This window comes from Anopheles darlingi, chromosome 3, assembly GCF_943734745.1.
Source record: "Anopheles darlingi chromosome 3, idAnoDarlMG_H_01, whole genome shotgun sequence".
NCBI lineage: Eukaryota > Metazoa > Arthropoda > Insecta > Diptera > Culicidae > Anopheles > Anopheles darlingi.
The window spans coordinates 21743844-21769723 of NC_064875.1; the positions used below are offsets into that span (position 1 = coordinate 21743844).

General features: G+C 50.4%; 1 protein-coding gene across 7 annotated transcripts in view; it reads right to left on the reverse strand.

Moving 5' to 3' along the window:
- Positions 1-25880, reverse strand: part of LOC125955905 (venom metalloproteinase 3) — a 93916-nt gene that overhangs the window by 26383 nt on the left and 41653 nt on the right. For all 7 annotated transcript variants that reach the window (XR_007469122.1, XM_049687228.1, XM_049687230.1 and 4 more), the window contains 3 exons: positions 22265-22372; positions 639-783; positions 253-518 (listed from right to left, as the gene is read on the reverse strand). Coding sequence is in view for 6 of the 7 variants with exons in the window: in XM_049687228.1 (XP_049543185.1) it covers positions 253-518; positions 639-783; positions 22265-22372 (519 nt within the window). In the remaining variant the exon portion in view is untranslated. The remainder of the gene's footprint in view (positions 1-252; positions 519-638; positions 784-22264; positions 22373-25880) is intronic.

Here is a 25880-nt window from a genome sequence, read left to right on the forward strand (position 1 = left end):
GATCGATCGGCCAGCGATCGCACCAAACGGCCATCGTCTGCCATTCGTTAAATGTCAAAAATAAAAAGTTCTCTTTCCGATCACCTAGATGTAAATGATGGCAATTAACAGAACCACCAGCACCACCACGACTGGGGAAGGTCACTCTGCACACACCAGCGCAGACCCAAATCGATTACCACCCCAGGGTTCGTACGAACGTTCGATCGCATTTGCAGAGGATCTTGGCGATTCTTGGCTTGCTCAACTTACCCGCGAGATGATGATGCCGGCGATGCTGATGCGTATTTTCGGTCCCTTCAGCAACCGGTAGCGCAGATCGACGCCATTCCAGAAGGAGACAAAGTATCGCTTGACCTGCACATTGTCGCCCCCGTGCAGCCGGTAACCGTCGTAGTCGACGATCACCAGTATCTCCGGGTAGATGGTCCGATCGAGGGCCCGCGAACTCTTGTAGTACGCCTGGGGGCTGCGCTTCGATCGAAACCGCTTCTGGAGCCGGTCCGGCTCCATGAATGCTATGGAAGGAGCAGACGAAGAAGAAGAAAGGTTGCTGTGTATTGCTCTGTATCTCTGCGGCTCTGCGGAGGGTTTGTCCAGTCGCTGCCAGTCCAGCTTACTGGAACCTAGGACCTTACCGTAATCACTGAACTGATCGTTGTGCTCGTGGTCGTCGTGCGTTTTGCGCTTATAGATAACGTGATGAACACTTCCATCCTCCTCGTCCTGGGAGACTTCGGTTGGCACTGGCTTTATCACTAACTCGTGACCTATACTACCCTCCTGTTGAGCATCACAGAATGGGAGAAAATGAAAAGGAGATGATGAAGAAGATCGTTAGAAAGTCATTCGAATGGTGATCGTCCAACTGTATTTGTGTGTGCGTGTAAGTGGCACTACTAATGGTACTAGAAACAACGGGGCTACTCTGTGCCACCTCTGAGACACACTCGGCGGGTCCACCTCTTGAAGGTCTCCCTCCGAAATGGATGACCTCGAGTCCGTCGTGTCGTGGCGATGGGCAGACACTGTGAGGTGAGTGTCTCCAAGTAAAACACGTTGAGCGTAAACATGACCACGAAAGCGAAACTCCAAACACAAACCAACCAACCAACAGGTGGTAGGCAAAAGGTTAATGGACGCAATGGACAAGGCGCGCGCGTACTTGGGTGTCCGCGTGGTGGTCGCCTGGCTGCATCCGGCGCATTACGCCAGTGGATGCGCCGTTTGGCCTTTCTGACCTGCGCGCAGCGACGATGAGTGGTTTGACAGAAGAATTTACGGTTTTTATACCATTTGTCGAGTCCACAAATTAACAAATGGTACTCATCATCACGGCACGAAAAGAGAGAGAAGAGTAAGTCGTGGCAGACGTACTGAAGAGTCGTTTCGTTGAGAAGAAGAGATGTGGACTTACAACGTGTCTGGAATCTCGTATCTACAAGATGTTTAATTTTCTTGTAACACTTTAATTACTTTCATTTAATATAGAATATCAAATAGGATAAGAGCTTGTACGCAACGCCGTTCCATTCCAAGGCCAATCAACGCGATGTCTCAACATACCGACGACGATTCCATTCACGTAACACGACGAAACCCACTCTCCGCTGAACCCGTTGTTGGAGTGTCAATTGGAAAATGCGATAAAAAGCATAACAGCATCGCCGTCAGCCAGCCAGCCTTGACCGCAATCCACCGGGAAGACTGCTCGGGCGCTCCCGACCGAAGATGCCTCCTCGAAAGCGTATTGACCTTCGCCAGATGCGGGTCGAAACCGCTTGAATCGCTGCCGACGGGACGCATCATCCCACGGCACAGCGTCTCCTAATTTACACCTCAAACCACCACCACCAGCGAGTCCCCTCGCTCACCAGATGAGCTCGACGTGGGCCGAGGTGAGATGGAATTTCGAAAAAACGCATCCCGCGCCGGAGAGATGGAGGTGCAGTTTTATCGAAATCGATCCACGGAAACCAGCTCATCGGGAGCATTATATAAGCTGAGCTGACACCAAGCAGCTGGTCAGTGGGTCAGTGACTGTGACTGGAAACCACCTCTAGTGGCGTGTCCTTGTCCAGGCGTTGCTGACCTGGATCAACGGCGCGGTTGCGCGAAGCACCGGACCCCGGGGCCCACTAGTTTCTAGATCGAATTGGCGGATATTGGTCCATCACGCAGACCGTGTTTCATGCTGGTGGTGGTGGTGGTGTAGAAGGTGTGAAATAGGAATCACGCAGTCTTCGGGAGCACCTGCTGAGAGCTGCTCTGAGAGGATTATCTAATAAGGTAATGCTGGGTGGTGGCTTCCATTTGGGATGCATTTCTACGTCAGTTGTGTGGCAACTGGACTTAGCTTTGAGGCCACTAATCCACCACCGGAATGAGACCCACATTCGGTACAATCGAAGCATTAAGCATGCATCTTCCGAAGTCCAAAGTGTGAACAAATGCATCTACCAATGGGTTGCTTTATTCCATTAACCGACAGGGAGGGAATAGTGTATAGTGCCCAGTTGCGGTTAACAGGTAACAGTACCCGTAGTCTTGTGTCAGCCTTGCCCTGTAAGCTTTCATCACGCAAAGGGATCTTCCAAAAGTATAAAAGCCCTACCATATTGCGCAAAATCACCCAAGACGCCTCGAGCTGATTGACAGACATCGAGTCCGAGTGCTGTGTCTCCTAGCTGTCTGTCGCCCCTTACTGCCAGACCTCATGATGATGGATGGTGGTCAAGACGATTAGCTAGCCACAAGCCGTCGCCAGTTCGCCTCTGAAGTCGTTGACAGTAGCGTGTCGAAACACATGGCGCATGGCACGAGTTGGTTCGGTTGCGATCTGATAAGCGTGCAACAGCAGCAGCAGCAGCAGCACCGTCCTCTACTTGATCTGTCACTGACACACTGGCGTCCCCTGTCTGTCTGTCTGTCGGGGGACTTGTGTTGTATAACATTGTATCCGAGAAGCTGATAAGAATCGGCTTTTGTCACCGAGAAGACGACCCACCGATATGATACGGGCTAATCACTTCTTCACTCATCAACGTTGTCGGCTCCACTCATCAATCGCCCGCCATGGAATCTTCGATTTTTTTGGATTGATTGCTTCCGAAACCGATGGGCTGTAAGCGTAAGCTCATTACCCTAGACCACTAGGGCAACGCAATCAACTCGACGGCGGAAGATGTTCCCGTATGATAAACACTTTGTTCTTTGCTTGATTGAATCAGTGATCTCGGAATCTCGGAAGGAGCCAAAGGAGCCAAAGAAGCGCCTGCGCCATGCCTTCATTGCCGGCTGCTCCATTGCTTTGTGTTGTTGGGCTGCGTCAAGTCAATCATTCGATCACCTGTTAAGTGCCGTGGCATACGGGCGCGCGTGTGTGTGTATGTGGTACCATAAAACAATCCACCAGCAGCAAAATCCCAACTTCCTACTTCTGTGATCTGTGCGAATCCTCTAAAGCGATTGATTGAACAACAAAAGCAGCAACAGGTTTGATTAGCGATCAGAACATGGATCGTCTGCTTCGACATTGTATTGTTATCCTGGCCAAACCCCGCACCTACCTTCTTCCCGTGCTGGTATTGTTTGCAATCTCTGTTTGGTCGATTTCAGAACAGTTACCACGATGGTCACGTTCGCGAGCTTCAAGAAGCTTGAAGGCATATCGGCAAACCCCATCAATCTTTTTTCCCATGATCTTTGATCTCTTGCTTGCTGTCGATCGGTACATCCTGCTTTGGCGGCAGCTCAGTGAGCGAGCACGAGCGCACTTCCTTATGGCGCTCCTTAAGTAGCAGGTGTGCTCATTGGCATCCCTTCGATGATGAGCCATAAGCAGAAGGTGTTATGATACACAACACAAAGAGCATTCTGCTGGCGATCTCTGGCGTTGTTTTGAGCAGACATGTAAGCAACATGTCGACCGCTGGTTCCGACACGACAGCTCCTCGACTTCCAGTATGCACAAAGAGGGGAGCACCAAAAAAACAGCCCCAAATGTTAATCATGATTTACGCCAGTTTCCAGTGCGTCAGCAACAGTGTTCGCTCCGTTCGAGAGGGCAGCTCGGTGTCTTCTTCAGGTACATTGCTCTCCCCTCCTTCTTCAGCCATATGTCTAGGGAGTAACGCGAGTAATCGTGCATCGTGACCGCAACCACAAATTATCTTCAGCTCTTCGCGAATGAACGAAAGTGAAACCACCCCATCAGGCCGAGCAAGAGTGTAAGTACGACGCGGATCACGCGTGCGTAAGCAGCAGAAACACCGGAGACGACGCCGCCGTAGCCGCCATTCGTGGAGTAAATCACGAGAAAAAGAGAAAGGCCGCAGCCGCTCATCTTCACCCGGCATCGGCACCAGCAGCACGGGAACGCAACGGACGAGCGCAACCGGCACAAGGGGAAAGTGTGGTCGCCGTCGACGCATCGGCGACGCAAGACCTTGAACCTTGGCGAGGTATATTAACCCACAAAGTGGTTGCCTGCGGCGCATCATCCCACCGGCGAGTGGACGCGATCGATCGCACCATGGTGTGGAGCGCGCTAGGCCAATTTCGTTGTTTTCAGGCAACCGTGTCCATGCTCGCGCGCGTGTGTGTGTGTGCATTTGATGGCTGGAAAATCGATCTCGCGATGAATTATCGATGCATCTTAATGCTAGGATAAGTCGTTATAATAATAACCTAGACCAAAACGATCAACCCCGAACCCCCCGGTGCAGACAACGCAGCAGGCGCCGTTCAACGAACTGGTCGGTCGCCCGCGATTCGTTCGTCGTTATCGTTTGGTGACGGTCCCGGCGGTTGCGTAAGAGTCGCAGCGACAAGCCGACAAAAACAACGCTCACCCTGCCCCGAAACAACGAAACGGAGACAGACACACACACACATTCCGGTAGGCCAAGTTTTTGGCCCGTTGACCCGTTGGCCGGCAGCGATAGTCTCGCTCGCCATCGACCTCTCTCTCTCTGCATCTCGTGATCTCGTTGTTGTTGTTGTTGTTGTTGTTGTGCGGTTTCTCGAAGGCAAAGGCGCGCGCGACTTGACGAAAGCATCGCCATCGGTGATTATGTAGACCCAGGGCAAGTCCAGAGCGCGCCGAACTGGGTCGGCACCGCCATTGGTGGAGGCCACCCAGGAGTCACAGGCAGAGGGCAGTGGGCACAGTGGTGCAGTGGTGCAGTAGTGTGGCTTGGAATGCGGTTAAGGGTGACCCCCTCCCGGTCGTGGCGGGGTCGCCATTCCTGTCTAAATCAGTTACGCAAAATTTCGATTCAAATTCGATTTGCATTCCACTTTTTGGGGTATCATCTATCAAACCGTAGTTTTCGATTCGGCGCTATCAACGGGCTTTGTTTTCGGATCGATCAGCAACGGCAGCGATGATCGCGATCCCGTTTAAGGGGGGCCCGATCATAAAAAGGCTTATTTTTGACGATTTTTAGTGAAGAAACCATTCAACTTAATTTTTTCAAGTGACTGTCATTTTAAACTACAACTTTTCAAGAATATTTGGTTCTAGTTTGGGGAAGAATCATTTAAAACTGTGTTCATGACAGCCAATCTAGAAAGGCAAGTTTGCAAAAATGTACTTTTTGCGGTGCCCATCGTAGCCACGTACCGGGTCATCAGACAAATACAAATAAATATTCTGTTTTTAGAACATAAGTTTATCTAGGTAGCCCCGGTGAGTTTTTGTTAAATTTCCCATTTCTCGATTTTTGGCAGATTTTTGAAGTTGCAGAGTGATGCTGATTTCGATATTGCCTCGAACAATGAGCTTTACTTAATTAAAAAAATTATCTAAAAAAATTATCAACAGTTTTAACAAAAACTCGACGAGGCTACCTAGCAAATAGAGTACAGATTATGTGTTGAAAATTTCCAATCGATCGGGCCAGTAGTTTTCATGCTACGATGGGCACCGACTTTGAAATGGTAGGTTTTGGGAATCGCGATTCAAAGTCGCGAGATGCTGTGAGCCTTGTATGAAAGGTGGATTTTCAAAAATCTATATCTTGGCTTCGATTGATCCCAACACTATTTCACAATACTCCTGAAAGGATAAACACTCATAAAAAAATGTAAGAAGTAAATGCGAATAATTAAAATAAAATATCGAAACATTGTGTTAAAGGACTTAATCATCCTGACACACAGAAAGACCCATCCTAGGTGGATCGGCGTATCGCCGGTAGCCACCAATGAAAGGCAATAATGGCGATTAATCACCGAAACACAATCACGATCACCGGCTAAACAGGCGGAACTACCTGAGAAGCGATATTGATATGGATCGCAGCGACGACGTGGTGTCGTGCCGTGGCGCTGACTTATCATGCCCGTATCTCTAGCGCACTTCCTTCTGTTCTGGGTCTGTGTGTCAGTCACGCTTTACAGGCGCTTGAGAAGAGTGGCACTTCTCTAATAGCACTTCCTGTGCTCGAGGAGCGCTCACTGACCGGACCAACGGCGAGATTCTAATGCCAGACAGCCGTGCGCGATGCAATACTGTGTCCGCGATTGTGTTTACGCCGATGCCGTTGCGCAAATTGTTGCCACTACTGCTACACTCACTAGTGGAATGCCATTCCATCCGATCATCAGGGATGGGAAGATGGTTAATTAATTAAACATTAGTCTCGGTGGTAGAAGCATAATCGCGCGGCGTATGCTGCTGCGCAGCGAAAAGGCCAGCAGTAAAAGGACCGGGCCACATTCTTGCCAGCGACGACGGCTCCGAGGACGCCCGGTGTGTTTGCGCATCCCAGCCGGACCTAGCGGTACTTGATGGGTCGCGTCAAGACGGTTCGCTTCGCATCGCTTGCTGCTTGCTGATTGCTTATCCCTTTCCGCTTGTGTGGGGTCCATCGAAGCAGTCGCGCATGCATGCTTTGCAAGGACATCTGTGTGTGTCCAGTTGAGGGGCTACTAGTCAGCTCTATGCACCGGAACGGAACGGAACGTAACGGGGCGGCCAGTGCATCAATCAGCTTGCATTTGAATAACCATTTGTTGACGGGCTCAACCCGTCGCATGATTAGCATGGTAAATTCTTCGAACCAACCAACCAGGGAACCAGGGAGTATCTGCAACGCGTCATCGCGTCCGAAAACAACGGAAGGTCATCAGCGCCCGGTATTGAATATGCACAATCGTCGACATTAAAAAAAAAGGGGATCGAGTGCCTTGGCGTCCTCGTACAGATTATGATAGGTTTATAATTGTGTGCATCCATACTACTGCCGCATTCACGTTAAAGGTCATCAATGTGGCTGTGTGGCCACGAGTGGCGATCGTACATTGAAAGAGAATTAACCTCAATAAAAAAAACGGCGAAAGCAAGTTCTCGGCTTCCAGAGTTCAGGCTTCGTTACAGCCTCCACATCACACATCATCATCAGCGTACATCGTACAGCATCTTCTCTGCTGGCGCAGTCCCCATTCCCCTGATTTAACTCTAAATTTCTGACGGACTGACCTTTCCCACGATTTTTTCAACCATCTGCTCATCTGCTCCGCTACACGCGGACAGTGGATTGCAAAGCGGTGCGGATCGAGTAGCGAGGTGCGTGCGGTCGAATCACTTTCGATTAGCGTCGTCGCACCGCCGTGTGTGTGTGTGTGTGTGTGCAAATCGCATCGCACCGATTTCGACAGCTCATCGATGAAATATGGCTTTTAATCGATGGAATGGCGCACAGTAGACGACGCCAATCGTGGTTGCCCCCGGGGCTTCTGCGATCGCGGATCTACCGTCGAGGTTATGGTGCCCGGAGCATGGAGCAAAACCCGGAGGAGCTTCCTGCGCTCGACACACACACACACACACACACACACACACACACACACGTTAGACATGGCGTGACGCCGATTCATTAGAATGTGTGTACTGGCACCTTGGGAGCCTTCGGCGAACCTCGTGATCGGAATATTATAATTGGCGCAACGCGTTGGCGCGTATTGGCGTGTGTTAGGCGATTGGGCACAGGATTGGCCACGAGGATGGAGGATCGCAGCATGATTACGATCGCGCAAATCGCGCATAAAACCCTCCACGCGGTTGGCCTTTTGATTTGCGTTCGTTCAGTTTCAGGCGCATCCGTGATCGTGATTGGATTGTTATTAGAACGGTACGGGAATGACCATTCTCTGCGCGCGGTGAGAGGGATGGAGGTGTCCCTAACCTTAATTAATACAAGGAACCCAAGCTGACCGATCACCGTGTCGCGAGTGTCTCTTGGATGATCAACAATTCAATCCGTGCCGTGGAGATGTTTCCCAGGAGCAGCATCGAATCAGGATATCGTATATGCTTTCCACTCCAACCGATCCAATCCAGTGCTTCATCTGCCTTTCTCAACCTTCACTCGTTACTCATGATCACACCGCTTCTCCTTCTCCTCATCAAGCGAGATTTATGGACAACAAAATGATGGAAATAAATCAACGAAAAATTAAAATGCCGCATGCCGTAACGTTGCTGCTGCGTTTGCGAATTGCATTATCGTGCGCATCTGTTTCTGCAGCCCTCCCCCTGCTCCCCATACCCTCATCCACCATTGCCAGTTCCAGAATGGCACACTGCCGGCTTGCTTCCTTTCTCCCTTTTACACCACACAATATGGTGAGGTAATATCCATCGTCGTCGTCGTCGTCGCCATGTTCGTAACGCGCTGTGTCGCTCCGGTCCGGGTGCCCATTGGGGGTGCTTTTTCCATCTCACAATCTCACCTAGATTAGTGGCGCGCGATAGCACTACTCCTACACCCGCCTGCGGTTTGCCTGCGGTTGACGCACTGACTCTGACGATTTACCGACACCGAACGAGCGATCATTAAATGTCCATTATTTGCGGTGCGATGTAGAGGTTAGGGGGGCAGAGAAAGGGGCTCAGGGGGGGCAATGTTGGTTTTTGCTTAATTCCCAATTGCTTCTGCACCACCTCGTTACCGCATCCTTTATTTGGCGTGACGCGATCGCGATGCTGAGAAAGTCGCAACACGAAAGAAAGGTTTCGATCGATCCTCTCGGTTCGTGTGTGTGAGTGTGAGGGAAATGATGTCGAGAAGGATGATGCTCCTTTCCATGGGCAGGAATCGTGTCCCGTGTCCAATTAAAACGATGACGCCGTCCGAGATACCGTCTTCTCAGTCTGTGCCTTAAAAGGATAATGTGACACTTCTTGTTTCGACGATGATCATCACCGTCATCGTGATCGTTCCTCGCGTCATCCTCGGGGTGGTATACAAATTGTGGTGGGTTTTAGCATAAAAAAATACCCGCTTTCAAGCAAACGCTAAACGAAAAGGCGGACGAGAAACGTCGTAACATACAGAACGCACAACAAAACAAACGACCAGGCTTGGCATTGCGTAATGCCAACTGGAGATCATTAAAATGGAGTACGCGAAAAGACCTACTAACCGAGTTTTGCGAACCGCGAGTGTGAGTTCCGCTTCACCAAGACCGCAGGCCAGTTTTGGAGCTCTCTGTCGTCGTCTGCATCGTCATCGTCAACGCTGCCGCAGTCGTGCTGCTCGCCTCGATTGTTGTTTCCCTTTTTATGCATCTGGAGCAGCGCGTGCTCTTGGATTAGCCATGCAGCCAATGGTTCGCGCCATGCAGGCGAAGGTGAAGAGTCTTCTGCCCCCCCTTCCCAGGACGAGAGCTCTTGATTGACAGCGAGATGGAGTAACGTGGATCACGCGGGTACAGCACCCCCAAAGGCGCGCATCTTGACTCAATTAACCTTTTGGAAACTCGAAGCTAATTATTCAAACCTATTCTAGTGCCCGGGAGAGGGAGGAGGCAGGCTCGCAAATGGAGTATTCATGTCCGAGGTCAATGCCGGAGTTCATCTACTGCTGCTGTGGCTGCTGTTGCTGTTGCTACTGAAGGCCAACGATTGGCCACTGACCGCGGTGCATGATATTTCGGATGCTTTTTCCTATGCTAAAACCTCAACTAATTGCCGTTCTCGTCTGTGAGGGTTGAGGAGAAGATTCGAATCTGGTGCATCGACGTCAGTCAGCTTCGACAAGCTTCGAAGCTGGAGATGCTAAAGGCCAACCTGAGGGCTGGTGGTGGAGGATGGTAACGGCGACCAACGGTGGGAAAGTTGGAATCTTGCATTCGTTCGGCCGAGACCTGCCGGACCTGATTGAGAGATGGTGCGCGCGTTGATTGCGTTACGCACGTCAATGGCTTTGGCTTATTGATGAGCGTTATAAGCACTTGGACTTGGATCATTGTTAGCTTTGTTACGGTGAGTATCGCGCACATGCTCGTGTGTCTGTGTGTGTGTGTATGTGTCCGTGAACGATCACTTTGCTTAGCTTGCGTGCTAGCTAGCTAGCTTATTTGATTAACAGCTAGCTGCATGATCATCATGGTATGATCATGAACAGCAAATACTAGTGCGACCCTTCTCGCCAGTAATGGCGGCACTCGCTCTCGGCCGTGCTGCCGTGACAAGTGCGCGCTGGTGCGATAACAGAATGTAATAAATCCTTCACCTGCCTCGAATCGGGGCACAAAATCACACAAACACACACAAACACACACACACGCACGCGCGCTGTCTCTTACGAAATCGATCATTACATTCAATTACCGCTCGAATCGATCGAATGGCGCTCCTTTCTGCACCCACCACGCTTCGAACTAGCAGGTGAATTATGTTGTATGTTGTATGGCAGGAAGACCTTTGCCGGCGTACAAATTATGAGCCTGAGAGATGATTGGAAAATCAACCGCTCCGCACCCGTCAGCTTGCAACACGGGAGTCAACATTAATCCAAAAATGGTGCAGCTAAAGGAGGCAGGGAGGGAGGGAGGCAAAAACATGCTATCCCGGTGCTAGTTTAGTCGCGGTCGGTGCAGCGCCCGATGTTGCGTCATGTTGTTCTGCCAGTGCACCAGATTATGCTGTTTCGCGTCACTCGAACCGATCGATCGATCGATCGTTCGACCGGAGCGGAGCGGATCGACCTGACCGATTTATCTGCAACGATCGGTCCCCCCTTTTTTCGTCGCACCACAAGCAGACCAAGGGGGGACACCAGTTCAAAGCGAGTACATCCGAGGGGTGCAATTCCAGTTTGCGATCCACGTTTTTTTTTATTTTTTTTCCTCTCTATCTCGCGCCCACTTTATGCTTTTGATTTATATATTTGCCACACAGCGCGGTGAGTGCACACCACACACCCCGTGGTCGCTTGGTAGAAAGTGAAATGCAACCCCCGGGGACGGGGCCGGGTGTTAATTAGTTTCCCGGGCCCGGCATTTCTTCGAAATGCGTCGTCACAGCCGTTGGCCAGCAGCAGCCAGGTGTGGCAAAGCTCAGGGAGGCTTTTATGCTCGCGCAGGTGCCAAACGGGGACTCGAGGCTGTACGCAACAATTCACGGTTGTATGCCAAAATTGAATTTCAAACTCGACTCCGGAGCGAAGTTGATGCCGGCGAGGTTCGCGGTTCGCGTTCGATGGGGGAGATATCAGTCTCTGTGACCGAGTGTGAGTGCGTCTCTTGTTGTTGTTATCTAATGTGGTCACATTAAATGGCCACGCGAAGCTGCTGCTGTTGCTGCTGCTGCTGAATGCTGAATGAATTGTCGAGGAGTTTTATAACCTGCGCAGCATTGCGTTTTTGGATGGAATTTTATGAATTTTCAGCGGCAAAGGCGCAGACGGCCCAGCCGTTTCCCAGAGCGTGAGGTGGGCGAAAGTGTGAAAAGAGTGTTTGCCGGCCCAGTGGTGGTGCATACGGATATCACCCTTGTACCCCTTGAAATTGGAAGCAAAACATCCAACCGTTTCATCAGCTTTTAATGAATTGGAATGTCAAACGACGTAACCAACAACGGCTAAAGGGCGCTAGAGACATTTCTTCCATTTCTTTTAGCTGGAGTAATGTATTTTACTTCGGCTGAACACACCAAGTGAGCTGTTTGGAGGTATCCTCAGAAACTTACGTAATTTAGAAGCTTTTGATGGGAAAATACATTCGCTGTCGGGAATAAATATTAGAAACAGCGCGAGACAAAGTTCTAACAGCCTAGGAGTTAAATAAATCCATTGTGTATGATGTTCTGAATCACTTCTATCAATGTACAGCACTCCACTTGGATGAAAATCTGTTATCGAAAAGGATACCGAGGATGCAGGAACAAAGCAAAGTGTTCAAACAAAAGCGACTTTTTGATATATGCTAAAATACTTCTTGGCCTGGAATTTTAAAAGGTCACAATTTAAATGCAGTGTGAACTTTGTGAAAGATCTTTTTTTATGAATAATTTACCAAAAAGTTTCTGCTATGGCCCCTGAAACCAAGGTTCTCATAACAAACCGGACAATAGGCTCGAACATGTAGAGAAACAAATGTCAGCAATATTAAATTTATCAAACCATATACCAAATTTAACGTCTGTTGTTGCAGTAGAGCATTGGTTCAATAATATCATGATAAGAAGAAGATCTCAATTCCTCAAATTGCCACTCATTTGGGCCAATCAAAAAAGGCTAGTTGTTAACGAACGAATAAACATTAAGAAGTAACTATTGATGGTACACTCATGAAATCTTCGCTCAACAAAATAATCGCTTGAACAAAACAGCATCCGGCAAAAGAAAAGTCTTTGTAGTGCTCTAGTTATCATCATAATGGAAAAATTTTTTAAATTCGATTGAAAACAATTTTTCGCATTCTGATGCAGAAAACCATGTCCATTCCTTAACAAAAAATCTGGAAATACAACATACGTTGCAATTCCGGATTCCATTTGTCTCAAGGTCCACTCATATCTGCACTACGTTGGTGTTCCTTTTACTTATCTCTCAGACACCGTGCCCGGAAACACCACGGTCCATGTTTCATTATACAATCCAACGGTTCTCGGCGATAAGAACTTGAGGCGACAAGTGCCATTTACCCGCTTATCCACTTCCATCGAATCGATCGATTAAATCAACTCCATCTAGCACTTCGATTGACAAGTCTGATCGATCTAGCGGGAAGCGAGAAACAAAACCGCTTCAATCCAACGAAGCGGATCATTCGATCGAACAGACCAGCTGATCTGCACCGAACCACCGACGGGCTGGCCACGTATCGATCCATCGATACCAACCGAAACCAATGTCACAGACAGACACACAAAAAACACACACATTTGCCAGCGCGTCATCGCCGGTATGATAATGATCTCGGTAAACTCAGTGTTGTTCCACTGGCGGACGTCGCAAACACATCGAAACCCGGTGCCCCGTTTCAAGTTCAGATTGCGGCGCGCTGGTGGCGATTGATTCGAAAATATATGTAAGAAAGAGCTGCCATGTTTGGTGCAAATGGAGTCGAGGAGTGAATTATGAGAGGGCACATACGCGTATGCGCCTAACATTAATCAATGTCCGAACCCCATGACAACCGGAGAGCAAAATCAATGTGCGCTTTGACGAGCTGACGAGCGACGAGTTTAGACGGTGATTGCACACAAACACACCTTGTCTACACTGTATACTGGCCATCGGTATATTGTAACCATTTTTTAATGGCCGCCTCTCTGGCCGGACGGTGCAGTAATGGGAGTCCCCATAGTCTGCGTGAACGATGGGGACACATTTTGATGAAAATTGATTTGGTTTTTTTTTTACACTAGACTTGGTAGTCGAGTCCTTCTTCGTGGAATCCTTGACTGATACAATGTATGGTAGCAGCACCGGCAGCACCAGCAGCATTAAGCACACCTCCGGTAGGCAGCATAGCTATCGGCTATGATTGATCGCAAGCAATTTTCATCTTTTCGAAGCAGCGAACTCGAAGTCGAAGTTTGAAGAATAATGGCGATCGCGGTTAGCAAATGGATGTGAAGCCACGGTACATGGTGCAACGGTCTGGAGAGGAACGCTCGTACAGGGTGGCTGCGTGCGGTGCATGATCGCAAGGTCGGGCGCAAGGTACCACCGAAGCCCTACCGAGAGGCGTGCGCCAGTACTCGTCGATCAGACGATCATGGGGGGGGGGGGGGCGGTTGAGGGTGAGGGGACTTTGGCGCCCCCAAACAGATTCGATTAGCGCCAGCACCAGGCTCGGGCCCTGGCTAGCGGGCAGCACAGCACGCGGTATGCGGCATGAACTTGAACTAGTTCTGTCGCTTGGTTGATGGAGGTGGAAAATCGGTTCGGATCGGTTTTCCCTCCCTTGTCCGTGAGCCCTAATATCGGGCACCCCCCGGAGTTGATGCTGACACTAGACCGCAGGAGATGTAAATGTAATCGCTTTGGCGCGCGGTGCTCACGGAGAGGACTTTACCGCACTCGGTTGGTGGCTTGTGGCGTGTGGATCACGGATCACGACGGATTGGCTTGAGGAGATAAAAATAAACCAATTTTCTACCCCGGACAGCTGGGGTCGGAGTCTATATGCAGCTGCATCGTGGCCTGGGTTGCACCAACGAACGAAGTGTGCAATTGTGCAATAGTTTACGATCCGCATTATTTTATTACCCCGCCAGTTCGATCGGTTGGTCGATCGAGATGAGGTCCGCGCGATCACCGTGGGCACGCCCCTCCACCAACCGTTTGCATTTAGATTATGCAAGTGTGAGGGTAGGGTGTGCGTGAGTGAGTGAGTGAGTGAGTGTGCCGGTTAGCTTGTCATGCATCGAGTGAAAACTGAGTCAACGACGCAATCGCAAACCCGGTTTCTCGGCTCCTAACGGCCACCATTAAACGGGCTGCCAGAATGTCACTCCGAGGTGTGCGAACGTTGCTGCAGGTGCGCAACCTGACAGGACAGTAGTTTATGGTGACATTATTATCTCGCGTCGCGACTATGTATGAAAGAAAATCCTCGATCATGGGAGAAGAAGTCATCAACAAACTCCAAAGTACGAAACTCTACTACCTTAGTCATCAATGCCGGAATACGCAACCGTATTTCCAGTTGATGTTGAGCGAGGCACACCCCTTATGTTAAACGAAATGTGTAAACTCCACGGTAAGCACACATGGCGAGGCTCCAAAAACCAAACAACTTAAAGGATGGTTTACGCCCTCCGAGCGCTTCGCTCGGTTTGCCATTCACTCCCCCGGTTTTGGCCCCACACTTGAGCTGCTAATTACAAATGGAAACATCGACCGTTGCAACGCTACATCGCAATAGGAACGGCTACTTTCAATTTCGTTGGTTGCGAGTTGTTCAAGTTCAATGGTGGTGTGAAAGGGGCATGTATAGTAAGGCTGCTGCTACCTTTACTAACGAAAATCCGCCCACAGCTCGTGTCGCGATAACCACCGAGGATGACTGAAGATGATGCTTGACTCTACGCTTGAGACTCCTCTACAAAGCAGCGACGTACGTCTCGTTGTTCGTTGAACTTGAACGAAGATGAACTCGCGCAGCTCATACGCAGCAGCTGCATACCAATGAGACGGGCGCGAGAGACAGTGATCGACCGATCATTAACATAATGCCACACCTCACAGCTCGCGATTAGCTCACGTCCCCGGCGGATATACCCGGCATCTCACCGAGTCCGACAGACGAATCGAGGATGCGCGCCCGATTGTCGGATCGGATGCGATTGTCTATGCGGGACCACGCACCGTCGAGACGCCACCACGACGCGAGAAGGACGACAAAGAATGTATCTTGTGTGTTCTCCCGTTGCAGAGCATTAGAAGCCAACTCAAGATCATCGATCGACGACGACACGGCAGACTTCTTGTGGGCGCGATTGTGTTTTTGATCGATTCGATTCCCGTCAGTCACCGTCGTTCGTGTGGGCACTAATCCGGCTTGGCCACACCACGGCTGACGAGGATCGACCTCCCCCTAGCTCTGTGGGTCCGTTTAACCGGGCGAAACGAACCGAATTAATCCGGACATTTAACGTCCTATTTCATGGCCACTCAGTGGTCAGTAGAACACCAGCTCGTAGCTGGATTTGAAGCTCGATCATCGATCTTTCGCACCCGTGATCGGAGTGATGCGTGTCGGAGTGATGCACGTTCGTGCAAGAATGTTGTATACCGAGGGAGAGGGATCTGTTACGAAGTGCGTGTCGTAAGTCGTCGAACGAAACAAAATGTCGGAGACACGGTTCCGAAGGCGCTAGTCATGCCGCTGCCTGTTTTTTTTTTTTTTTCGAATGCACGGCTCTGTGGCGCAGTCGTTCAAGAATGAAACAGAATCTGGGCCAGAGGAAGAGTGCCAGAAGGGGGTGTGAAATTCCTTTCCTCTGCTCTGTGCTTTGAATGTGCTCTCTAGATACTACAACTTCCGACAACACTGAGACCGAGACCGAGAAGGATCCCACGGTTGCGGTGGTGGTGCCCTCGAAGCACACAATGGTAATGAATTAATTAGCCATCCACCTCACGTCCCAACCCCTCCTGGTTTCCATGTCGAGCGATATTTTGGAGGGTGCTCCGCCCGGTGCTCGGACACACATTACGCCGCATGTTTACGAGGTGTTTTCCATAATATTAGACGCTGTTTATAGCATCTCTCGACACTGTCAAAAGCGTCGCGCCTGCCACGCGAACCACAAGAACCCACGAAGGCCATGTCATAATTCGCTTAAATTTATTAATTTTTGCAAATCTTCTTACAGACCCGTCCCCCAGGCACGGTCCCAAAAATGGATGATGTCGAACACTCGAAGATGGTTCGTCTTCCAAGACGGCGTCGGCGACGACGACGCCAGTGGGAGCAAGGCCCCACTTAAAAGATGATTGATCAGCTTTCGTGGCCACACAGGGGAAGTGGGGAAGGAACTAGTGGGGAGGGGGCGTCGAACACACCGTTGAATTCCCCAAAGCTGGCGACGCCGCCAGCCGACATTGACCTCCATTCGCGTGACGACGCGGGCGATGGGCGTCGCCATCGTCATCGCCGTCGCCGTCGCCGGTTTTTATGGAATCGATTTCACTTTCATTTCGACATGGCATCCATCGTCGGACCGCGCACGATCGCCTTGTACCGTGCATCATCACCGTGATGATGCCCGCGATGACAGGCCCGCGGTCCCCGCCGGCGGCGATGAACGATGACGATGAAATCGATGAAAATAAAAACCCGTCCTTCCGGTCCGGTAGAAGCCTGCCCGGAGACGGCTGGTGTTTAAATAGACCAGAAGACAGGACCCGCTGTGGTTCCCAAAACCGGTAACTCCGGGAATCCGCGCAACGTGATCGTGATCGTGATCACCGTTTTATGCCATCGTTCATCTTAATGATTTATTAATGCACAAGCGAACTCCAGGGAGGATGTCCGTGCAGCCACCTTGAAGGTCCCCCGGGAGGATGCAAGAAAGCCCATTAAAGGATCTGATGGCCTTTTACAAGGGACCCTTGATCATCAGCCCCGATCAACTCCGATCAGATCGACCTAGACTGCGATCGGTACAGAGAACCTTAGGGGTTGGTGGGAGCGAAACAGAAGGAAGGGTGGGGGGGGAACTGTTCCAAGTGAAGGACTTCTAGTGCTCCTCCTTCTCTTCCTGGATCCTTGAGATGCCCCCCTCGCCCGGGGCCCGGAACTGACGGTCATCGCATCTCGTGACGTTCTTAATCCCTCTCCATACACCCCATGCACCTTCTGGGACTATCCTTGTAGGCACATAGGCCCTCCAACCTGTGGCTGCTGCAACGGCAGACAACAATTGCTCATAATTGGCACACGAAAAGCGCGTCACAGCGCGCGAAGGTGAACTGCTTCATCGGCAGCAGCAGCAGCATTGAGAAGATCAGGCTCAGGAAGGGGATGATCACGCGAAAGCCACAGCCACAGGGAGCGCAGCGTCTTAAGCAGCACCCCTGTATGTTGTTGCTAACAAAAGACGTGCAAGAAGAAGACGCCGAGGACAATGAGCCTACGCCAAAAGGGTAATCCGACCACCGGCGACGGACGACGGACGAGGTCGCATGGCAAATGCGGGCCACCGGGTCAGCAGGTCACGCGGAAGTGCGGTACTTCCGCGTTCACGCGGCTTCTTCTTCTTTTACTTCTTCTCCGCCGAAAGGGCCAGGAGTGTAACGCGGAGGGACGACGAGACGGGGGGCATTTTGTCTTAATTCGATTGCCATTATTATCTTTTGAGCTTCGGGCTTGCTGGAGGAGAGGAGACGCGATCCGCGGCATGTTTATGCAGGCTACCACCACCGGCCACTGCCGACGGGGCAATTACAGGTTACGGCTAAGCACTTCCTCACGTCACTCCCCTGGTGGCTGCTAATAATTGCGAACAATTTTTTGGAGAGGACGGACGGGAGGGAGGGTTGCCGACGAGTGTCCTTCACGGCCCCTCGCTGGGGGTCTCTTCAGCGAACGCAACAGTACAACAAAGGCAAAAGGGCTCTCGGTCGGTCGGTCGATTGTTGTTCCGTTCTATTATTGCTGCCTTTAACAACCTCTCTTTGGCTTTTTTCTGGCCCGCGGCCGTGTGTGTGTGAAGGAGTGTTTGTGGAAGATCTCAAGACCTCGTCTAATCGTTTTTAATGCAGGCGTCAAGGTCTAGTACACGACGCTCTTAGATTAGCGTTCTTTTGGTTTCATGTTTTTTTTTTTATTTTTTTATGGGTGCGTCTCGAATGCACATCATCGATACTCTGTTATAAGTGGTAGTACACGAAAGCAACTTTCATTACGGATAAACTGTCATTGGCTTAGCGCTAACTGTCATTTGATTCAGTTTTGTAAGAAAAAGAGAAGTAAAAGAATGTAATGCAATGAAATTATTGCAAGTTGACTTCCTACATACACGAAAACCAATTTTAAAAATGACGTTTTAACAGATTGCATTTGTGTGCTAGCACATAAGCTTATGGTCATAAGTTTCCCCCCAGAATTTCATTCACCAATTTGATAGAAATGTATGGCTAATGCCAGCTCCTCAAACGACTTCCACCATTCAGGCGTCCTTCGAGTGACCGATACGTAGTGAAGAAGACCACCACCACCGCACCCTGGAGGGGTCTCGCCGGAATGGGGTCAAAGTTGCTGACACCCCGTACGATCGATCGTTCGATCGATTGTCAAATTTGTTGCCAAATAACGACGCGCAAAAGGCGTGTGGCGGGCGCACGCACGCACGCAACCATATAATACCGATCCGTCCGATGCCTCGATTTGGCTGCTCTGCCCATACCTTAATGAAGCTCGTTAACAGCAGCACCTCTTCCAAGGTCACGCACCATCTCACACCCCGAGCCCGAGCCAGGTGGCCACTCCCCGGTCGCAACTGTGGTGCGACCGGAGAGACGTTTCAATAATTGCACGAGACGCAATGCCGGCGCAGGTAAGGACGGAGAGGTGTCGCATTGAAAAGGCGCAAGACGCAACTCACCGGCAACAGTCCAATTAGCATAGCAGTGCGGATCGGCTATTACGGTAGCCCCTCGAGAGCCTTTGAAGAACGAGAAAATCATGCAGAGAGGCGTTGCCGGAGAGATGGCCAACGGATTGCCTTATTTAGGTGTTCTGTAAAAAGACCAGAGGACGCCGGCCACTAAGAAGGTCTTTCAAAGAAAGTGAAGACACCGTCGGACCGTCCTGCCCACAAGCGATTTCGAAGCGGGTATCCGTGGTGTCCTTCAAGCCGTGTTTCAGGAAATCTCTTCAACCGCTGCAGCGTAATTCGAAGATGCATTGCGTCGACGTCCAACAGCATCGAGCAGCGTTAGACGGTTATAGGAGGGGGCGAATTGGCTATCATTAGAGGGTAGTAGTAGGACCAGCCACCCCCCTCCCTACCTGCGCGTGCTTTGCTCCGGCAGCTGATGTGATTGTACATTACGCATTCCACCACTGCGTGCATGCAAATGCCAATCATTTACATACCCGATGGTGCGTACGGATTACTCAATTGATATTCTTGTCGGTGCTGGCGTGATGATTGAAATGTATCAATGTACGACGAGCACTTAGGCCGCTCGCATCGGTAATCGAGTTTTTTGACAAACTAATGGCGGTTGAATTATGTTTCTATCTTTTTTCATAGTTAAAGGCATTAATATTGAATACAGCACACCACGTGACAGCATCAAAACATGTTCGGTGAGCCCTCAAATCGCCAAGCCATTAGTGAATCATTATCAAGCGTAATTAATGCAGTACAATTAAAGATGATTATTCAGTTTCAACTTCATAAAACACGCACAGACACACACAAACACTAAGTAAAATCGTTTGAAGCGAGAGAAGTAACAGCGAAAGTTGTTGTTTGCAAGCCTCGTTTCGTCCGGATACTACTCATGATACCGACTTGCCAAACACGCGACTTGAGGCCACGCTACAGGTTATGCATTATTCAATGTCGGAGCTCACTAGAGACCGCGTGATCCCGTACCTATTTGGCACGTTAACTCATCTTCGTGCGAGTCGAGCAGGCACTCTCCGAGACCCTCCCAAGGACCCTCCTCGTAGGATACTCCATCTTGCGGGCATTTCTTTCAATTTGCTAAATGTCCACCGGCCCACGGTGATCGTGATCGCAAAAGGGGCAGCAACGCATCCAGCGCAAAAAGGCTTCATTACTGACACGCGACCGACCGAGCGAGTCCTTTACGCGTGCGAGCGAAGCTAATGAAGTAAAACTCCCATTAATCAGCGCGAAATGACGCGTATCATCATCCGCATCATCATCGGTCATCAGTGGTGAGGTTGCGCAGGTCACGAACGATGGTTCGAGGGGCACGAAGCAAGAAGAAGAAGAAAGCCCCAACGTCGATGCTCCATCCAAGCGATTAATCATTGTCTTTTATAGGTATTGTTGTTCGTTCGTCGGGAGTACAGAACGCAAGAGGCGCGATCCGAGGCATCCGTGCAAATGACTTGCAATTACGCGTGCGTGTAAGGTCCTCTGCTTTAAGGTCCGGGATGCTGCATCGTACTACACAGAGAGAGGCATTAAGCGGCATAGAGGATAAGCCGTTCGAGGTTCGTGAAGACGAGACGATGTTTGCAAGAGACCTACACCAAAAAAAAACAACCCCCGGGCCGATAGCATCGACACCTTCGTAGCAGGTCGAAGGTCAGATGCAGATTGTGGTCTCCGGGTGGAGGCAAATGGCCCCCGTGCAATCCATTAGCCGTTCCCACCGCTATCACCGATGCCGATGCGACTAGTGTCACTGGAAGGAACCAGCAAAAAAGCAACCAACACGAACGAAAGAAGTAAACTGATCGCAACGAACCGACAACGTCTGTGACCTAAGCGCTAAATGGTGTTCTGGGCGATCGTTGTCGCCCGTTGTCGGGCGCGACGCCGATCGCCGTCGCACGATTAATTGCTTCATCAGGAGCGAGCAAAAAGGAAGAGAAGACAGAGCCTGCAGACGCCGCCAATCAGGGGCAACAGGATACCCGGACCGGGTATCGCCTTGAGTCTTGCCGTCATTGCTATCGGCAGATGAAGATCGGTGATCGCCGGTGATGTTGTGCACTGATCCGGTGGAAGATCAAGCGGTGGGCGACGTAATTTGTAGCTTCGGTACCGGCAATTTCCGAACCGACGATGAACCGAGAAGAAACCTTAAGACGGCTCATAGTAGAGTTCCTTAGTAAGGTCGCGATCACCCGATCGCTATATTGGGTCAAGGATGTTGGGCGGGTTCGAGCATCAGGGAGGGGGGGGGGGGATCGTCATCGTCTCTTGATGCCCTAAATAGCCCAACCTTACTGAGTGCCTTTTTGCACCACGATGCTGTGTAAAAGGGTCACAAGGGTCGAAAAAAAAGATCTGTAGATCATCGCTACAGAGTCACAGAGGTCCACTGTAGCGGTGCTCCAAATGGGGAGGTCACGTTTTGGGGTTTCGAGTTTCAATTTACAATTTGTAGAATTTAAAGCGATGATCCCCGGCTGCAGCAACAAACGACTAACAATGCTACAATTGGATTGGACGCCCCTTCCGAATTGTGGCGTAAAACCCTGGGAGCACACGGAATGGACTAGAAACAAATGGATCGCTGGTCATGTTTTGATAGTGGTCCCCTAATGGTCGGTGCGGTTGCGATGGCATAATAAGCAGTTGCACCCCTGTGTAACCAAAGACGAACTCGCTCCTCACGGATTGTACTGGACTTCAATCCGACCCCTAGATCTCTGTTTGTTTGTTTTTCGTCCATAAAATTGTGGATTTCTCCCGCGGTTACGACATGGCCTTTTGGGTAGAGGTTTTGCGGTTAGTAAGTGGTTTGTGTAGTGACAGATAGTATGTCTGTGTGTGAGTCATCGCTCTTTAGTGTCGACTTACCATCATTAGGTCGCCACTTTCCAAATGCTTTCGCATGAGGATCGCAGCCATGTTTTCCTCATCCTGGTAGATGTCACCGAAGGAATCGGCGTCCTGTGGCTCTGGGTCCTGCAAAGGAGAAAGAAGATTGATTAGAAGTGATGCATGAAGGCAATTACTGCTTGAGCAGCTGCTTGAGGTGAATGTGATTGCCGACAAGTTTCACCGCAAAGAAGGCTTCATACATCATTAGACGGCAGCGTACTGAACGGTCACCTCAAAGGGCCATTTCGATCGATCATGTCGCATGTTCGGTGCATCTATCATCAAGCATTCGATGTTTCGCTCGGATGCAATCGGTTTCTAAATGTCATTCGCTCCTGTGCCGCGTTCTATGATGCAACGAAAGCGAACGCATCAAAGAAAGTCAATCCTTTGGCCCTTCGGTAAGGTGAAACCCCGTTGACCTACGTGTTCTTGTGGGTCTTGAGCCCCCCAGGAGAGTGAGCAAACTAATCGCCCGTCCCGTGAGATACGTCCTCGATTTAGATGTTGCATAACACCGCTGACTTCTGTCACTCTGGAAGGTCGTCCCAGGCAAGTGAGGCAAGCGCGTGCCCGACGGCGGCATCACTTTGGTATGGCATATTTATGATGTCCTCGATGTCACGAACTGTCCGAGAAGCGGGGCGAAGAGCGAAACAAAACAACAAAATCCACAGGGGATCCCCCGGTAGCCACACTATCGCGACTCGTGTATCTCGCCGTAGTCGGTTGACTAACCCGACACGAGACGAGACTGGCCGTCTAACTGACAGATATTGAGGTTAGTAGCCTCTGCGGACGCTCCAAAGAATGCTGACAACAAGATGGATCAGCTTGTCAGCCGCATCGCGCACCGTTTGACGTCAAACGCGGTAGAGATGTCACGAATGCAGACCAGGGCATACGCGGATGGTCTAGAGCAGCAGTAGAAGTAGCAGAGCCTTATGGTCGGTCTCCAAGAAAAAAAAAAGAGCTTCAAAAACTATGACGGCAAATTCGGAGCAGAGACACCTTGAACAATCTAGCGGATGGCCCCGAAAGCACGCTCTCTCGTGGTGGTGGTGGTGGTCCACTGTCGCACTTGGTGCACTGTCCGACGATTAGTGTGCTTCCTGATCACGCCGAAAGGTTAGTGATCTTAACCTCAAACGCTCGGCTCGCTCAGCTTTTTGGGTCTAATGGGAAAGGGGGAATCGTCACAAAAATCGGATACGACGTCGCTTGACGTCTGTGGAGCGAAGGTTATGTTCTGGATCGATGGATTCACGTCAATGGAATTAATGTAGCACGCAGCTTAATTATTAGTACGCGGCCGTAATCCGTTCTTCTCGACCTTCCCAACCCCTGTTTTGGAATGATTAACGAGCAGAGCTTCCCCCCGACGAAGGTAATAGAAGGTATAAATCATACAACTTCCAACTTCTGCAGAAGCGGTTATATATATACCAAGTCTCCAACTTGCACATACTTTGTGTCGCTCACAGACTCTCACTCATCCGCTAGGATAACGCCACGATGAAAGTAACCATTTCCAGCATCACGACTAAACTCTACAATGATTGACAGCACAGAAAGGAAGACATCGGGGCCTTCGCCTCAAGTTCCGCTGAATGCTCTGCTCTGCACCCGGATCTGACAATCACATGTTTCTGTGTGTAGTACGAACCACCAACGATTGACCGTGGATTGCACCGTGACAGAGGGCCGAAGCGCTGAAACCAAAGTTCACGTTCGAGTTCAAGCGAGATGGCAACCAATTAAGCTGCACTGCAATGATGCCCCAATGATGGGGATGACGTGGGACCTCCTTTCGCCTTCGCCACACCGGAACATTTCACTTTATCTACGGCATGTCCATGCACGCGTCCGTGAGCACCGACGACCATTGTTGCCCGGACACTGTTTGATGAAGCAATGGTAGCAAATTAACCTATCATATTGTGATGAACTGGTCTCCACCACCGGCTCCCCATCCGGTAGACCAACGGTCACCATCGCGGTCTGGTTCGGGAACAAAACGGGGCCCAAGACATCCGGCAGGCGACTACTATGAACTTGACATTTCATACCATCCGGGGCCCAGCAGCAACAGCAGCAGCAACTGTGACTAGCGAATTGTTTGCGTAGATCGTGTCAATGGTGCTTCCGACAAGGTATACGGCGGACCAAATCGCCGACCACAATAAAAGCGAGTAGTATGCGAGCAGTAACTAACCTCTCTTCAGCTATCCAGTACCTCGAGGCAACGAGCCTTCGGTTACTTCGTCTATTCACGATTTCTATCATAGGACATTGGGGGGATGCCACCTTCTCGTTTCATTTCAACTCCAAAATCGTGACCAAAAATAGACATACCAATGCTCTAGGGGCTAGTTGAATTCGCTTTTCATAGAAGTATTTCCAGCGATCCAGCGGTTGGAACATTCGGACGTAACTTTCATTCCGGACGCCGAACGATCAAGTGTCCATCTCTCTCTCTCTCTCTCTCTCAGCACCTACGCCTGGGAGCGTCACTTCGCTATCGAAATATGTAACACTGCTTCGTCGGGTACACTTCAATGTTCATCACTTCCACACGCAAACGAGCGGCGACGGCTACGTTTCCCCCAAAAAAAAACATCTCTCCCCGTGTCGGACGCTCCAGGAGGAAAAGGTGGTGGTGATGAGGGGGGAAGACGCCAGATGATGGCTTTTACTTTCCCGTTTGCTTGCGAAACCTGCTTGCAGCAACCAACGCCATCACCATCGCCAGCATCATCATCATCATCGGGAGCCACCTCCGGGAGCCACTTCCGCCATTTCCGCAAACGCCAGTACGGACCGACGGAGGGAGGGTGGTTACAGGTTTCGCTCACTCGTTCCACTCCCGAAGGCGTTCGGAACCCATGAAAGGGAGTCCATATACTTTTACGCCTCCTCCAAACCGGACCATCACTGCTTGGGGGACGACGGCAGAATGTGACGGCATTATGGGGGCCCGCCACTTTCGTTTTCCACAGACCAACCAGCCGGAAGGTGTTGTGGAAGCTGTGCGCCAAGTCATACGGGTGGCCCCTCCTAGCAGTAGCGCTACCCTAGCTACCAACTCGATGGAGACAGCAGCAGCTCTTCCGGTTGCGCGCCGTTTGCTCACCTGTATGGCTCTGTATATGGTGGGAGCCTCCGGCGTGAAGGAAATGGAAGTATGGCGCGCGCGCGTGTGTTACCGCATCGTGAGAGCACTCGACGGCCAACCTGCGGTCTCCAATTCGCTTCCCACAAGAAACCGACGGTAAGCGTGATAAGAGAGGGAACCACGAGGAGCAGGTGGGTCTCATTTGTGGAGCAGCGATGAAGCACCGTGTGGAGCGAAACATACCGGAACCGGAATGTCGAATGTCAAACCATTCTCAGCTTAGCTGGAAGCGCCCTAGTCTGTAGCCATTGTTTGTATACAAGGGAAGACATTTTGAGAAGACTTCTCCCTTGGTATGTTCCTTGGGCATGTTTCAAACTCAGAAACAGTTCTAACGTTTGCATTAAAAAATTAAAGAGACAACATTTGAATGGTGATAAGAAAAAAACTAAGACAGATAATTGAGATCTCTAAACT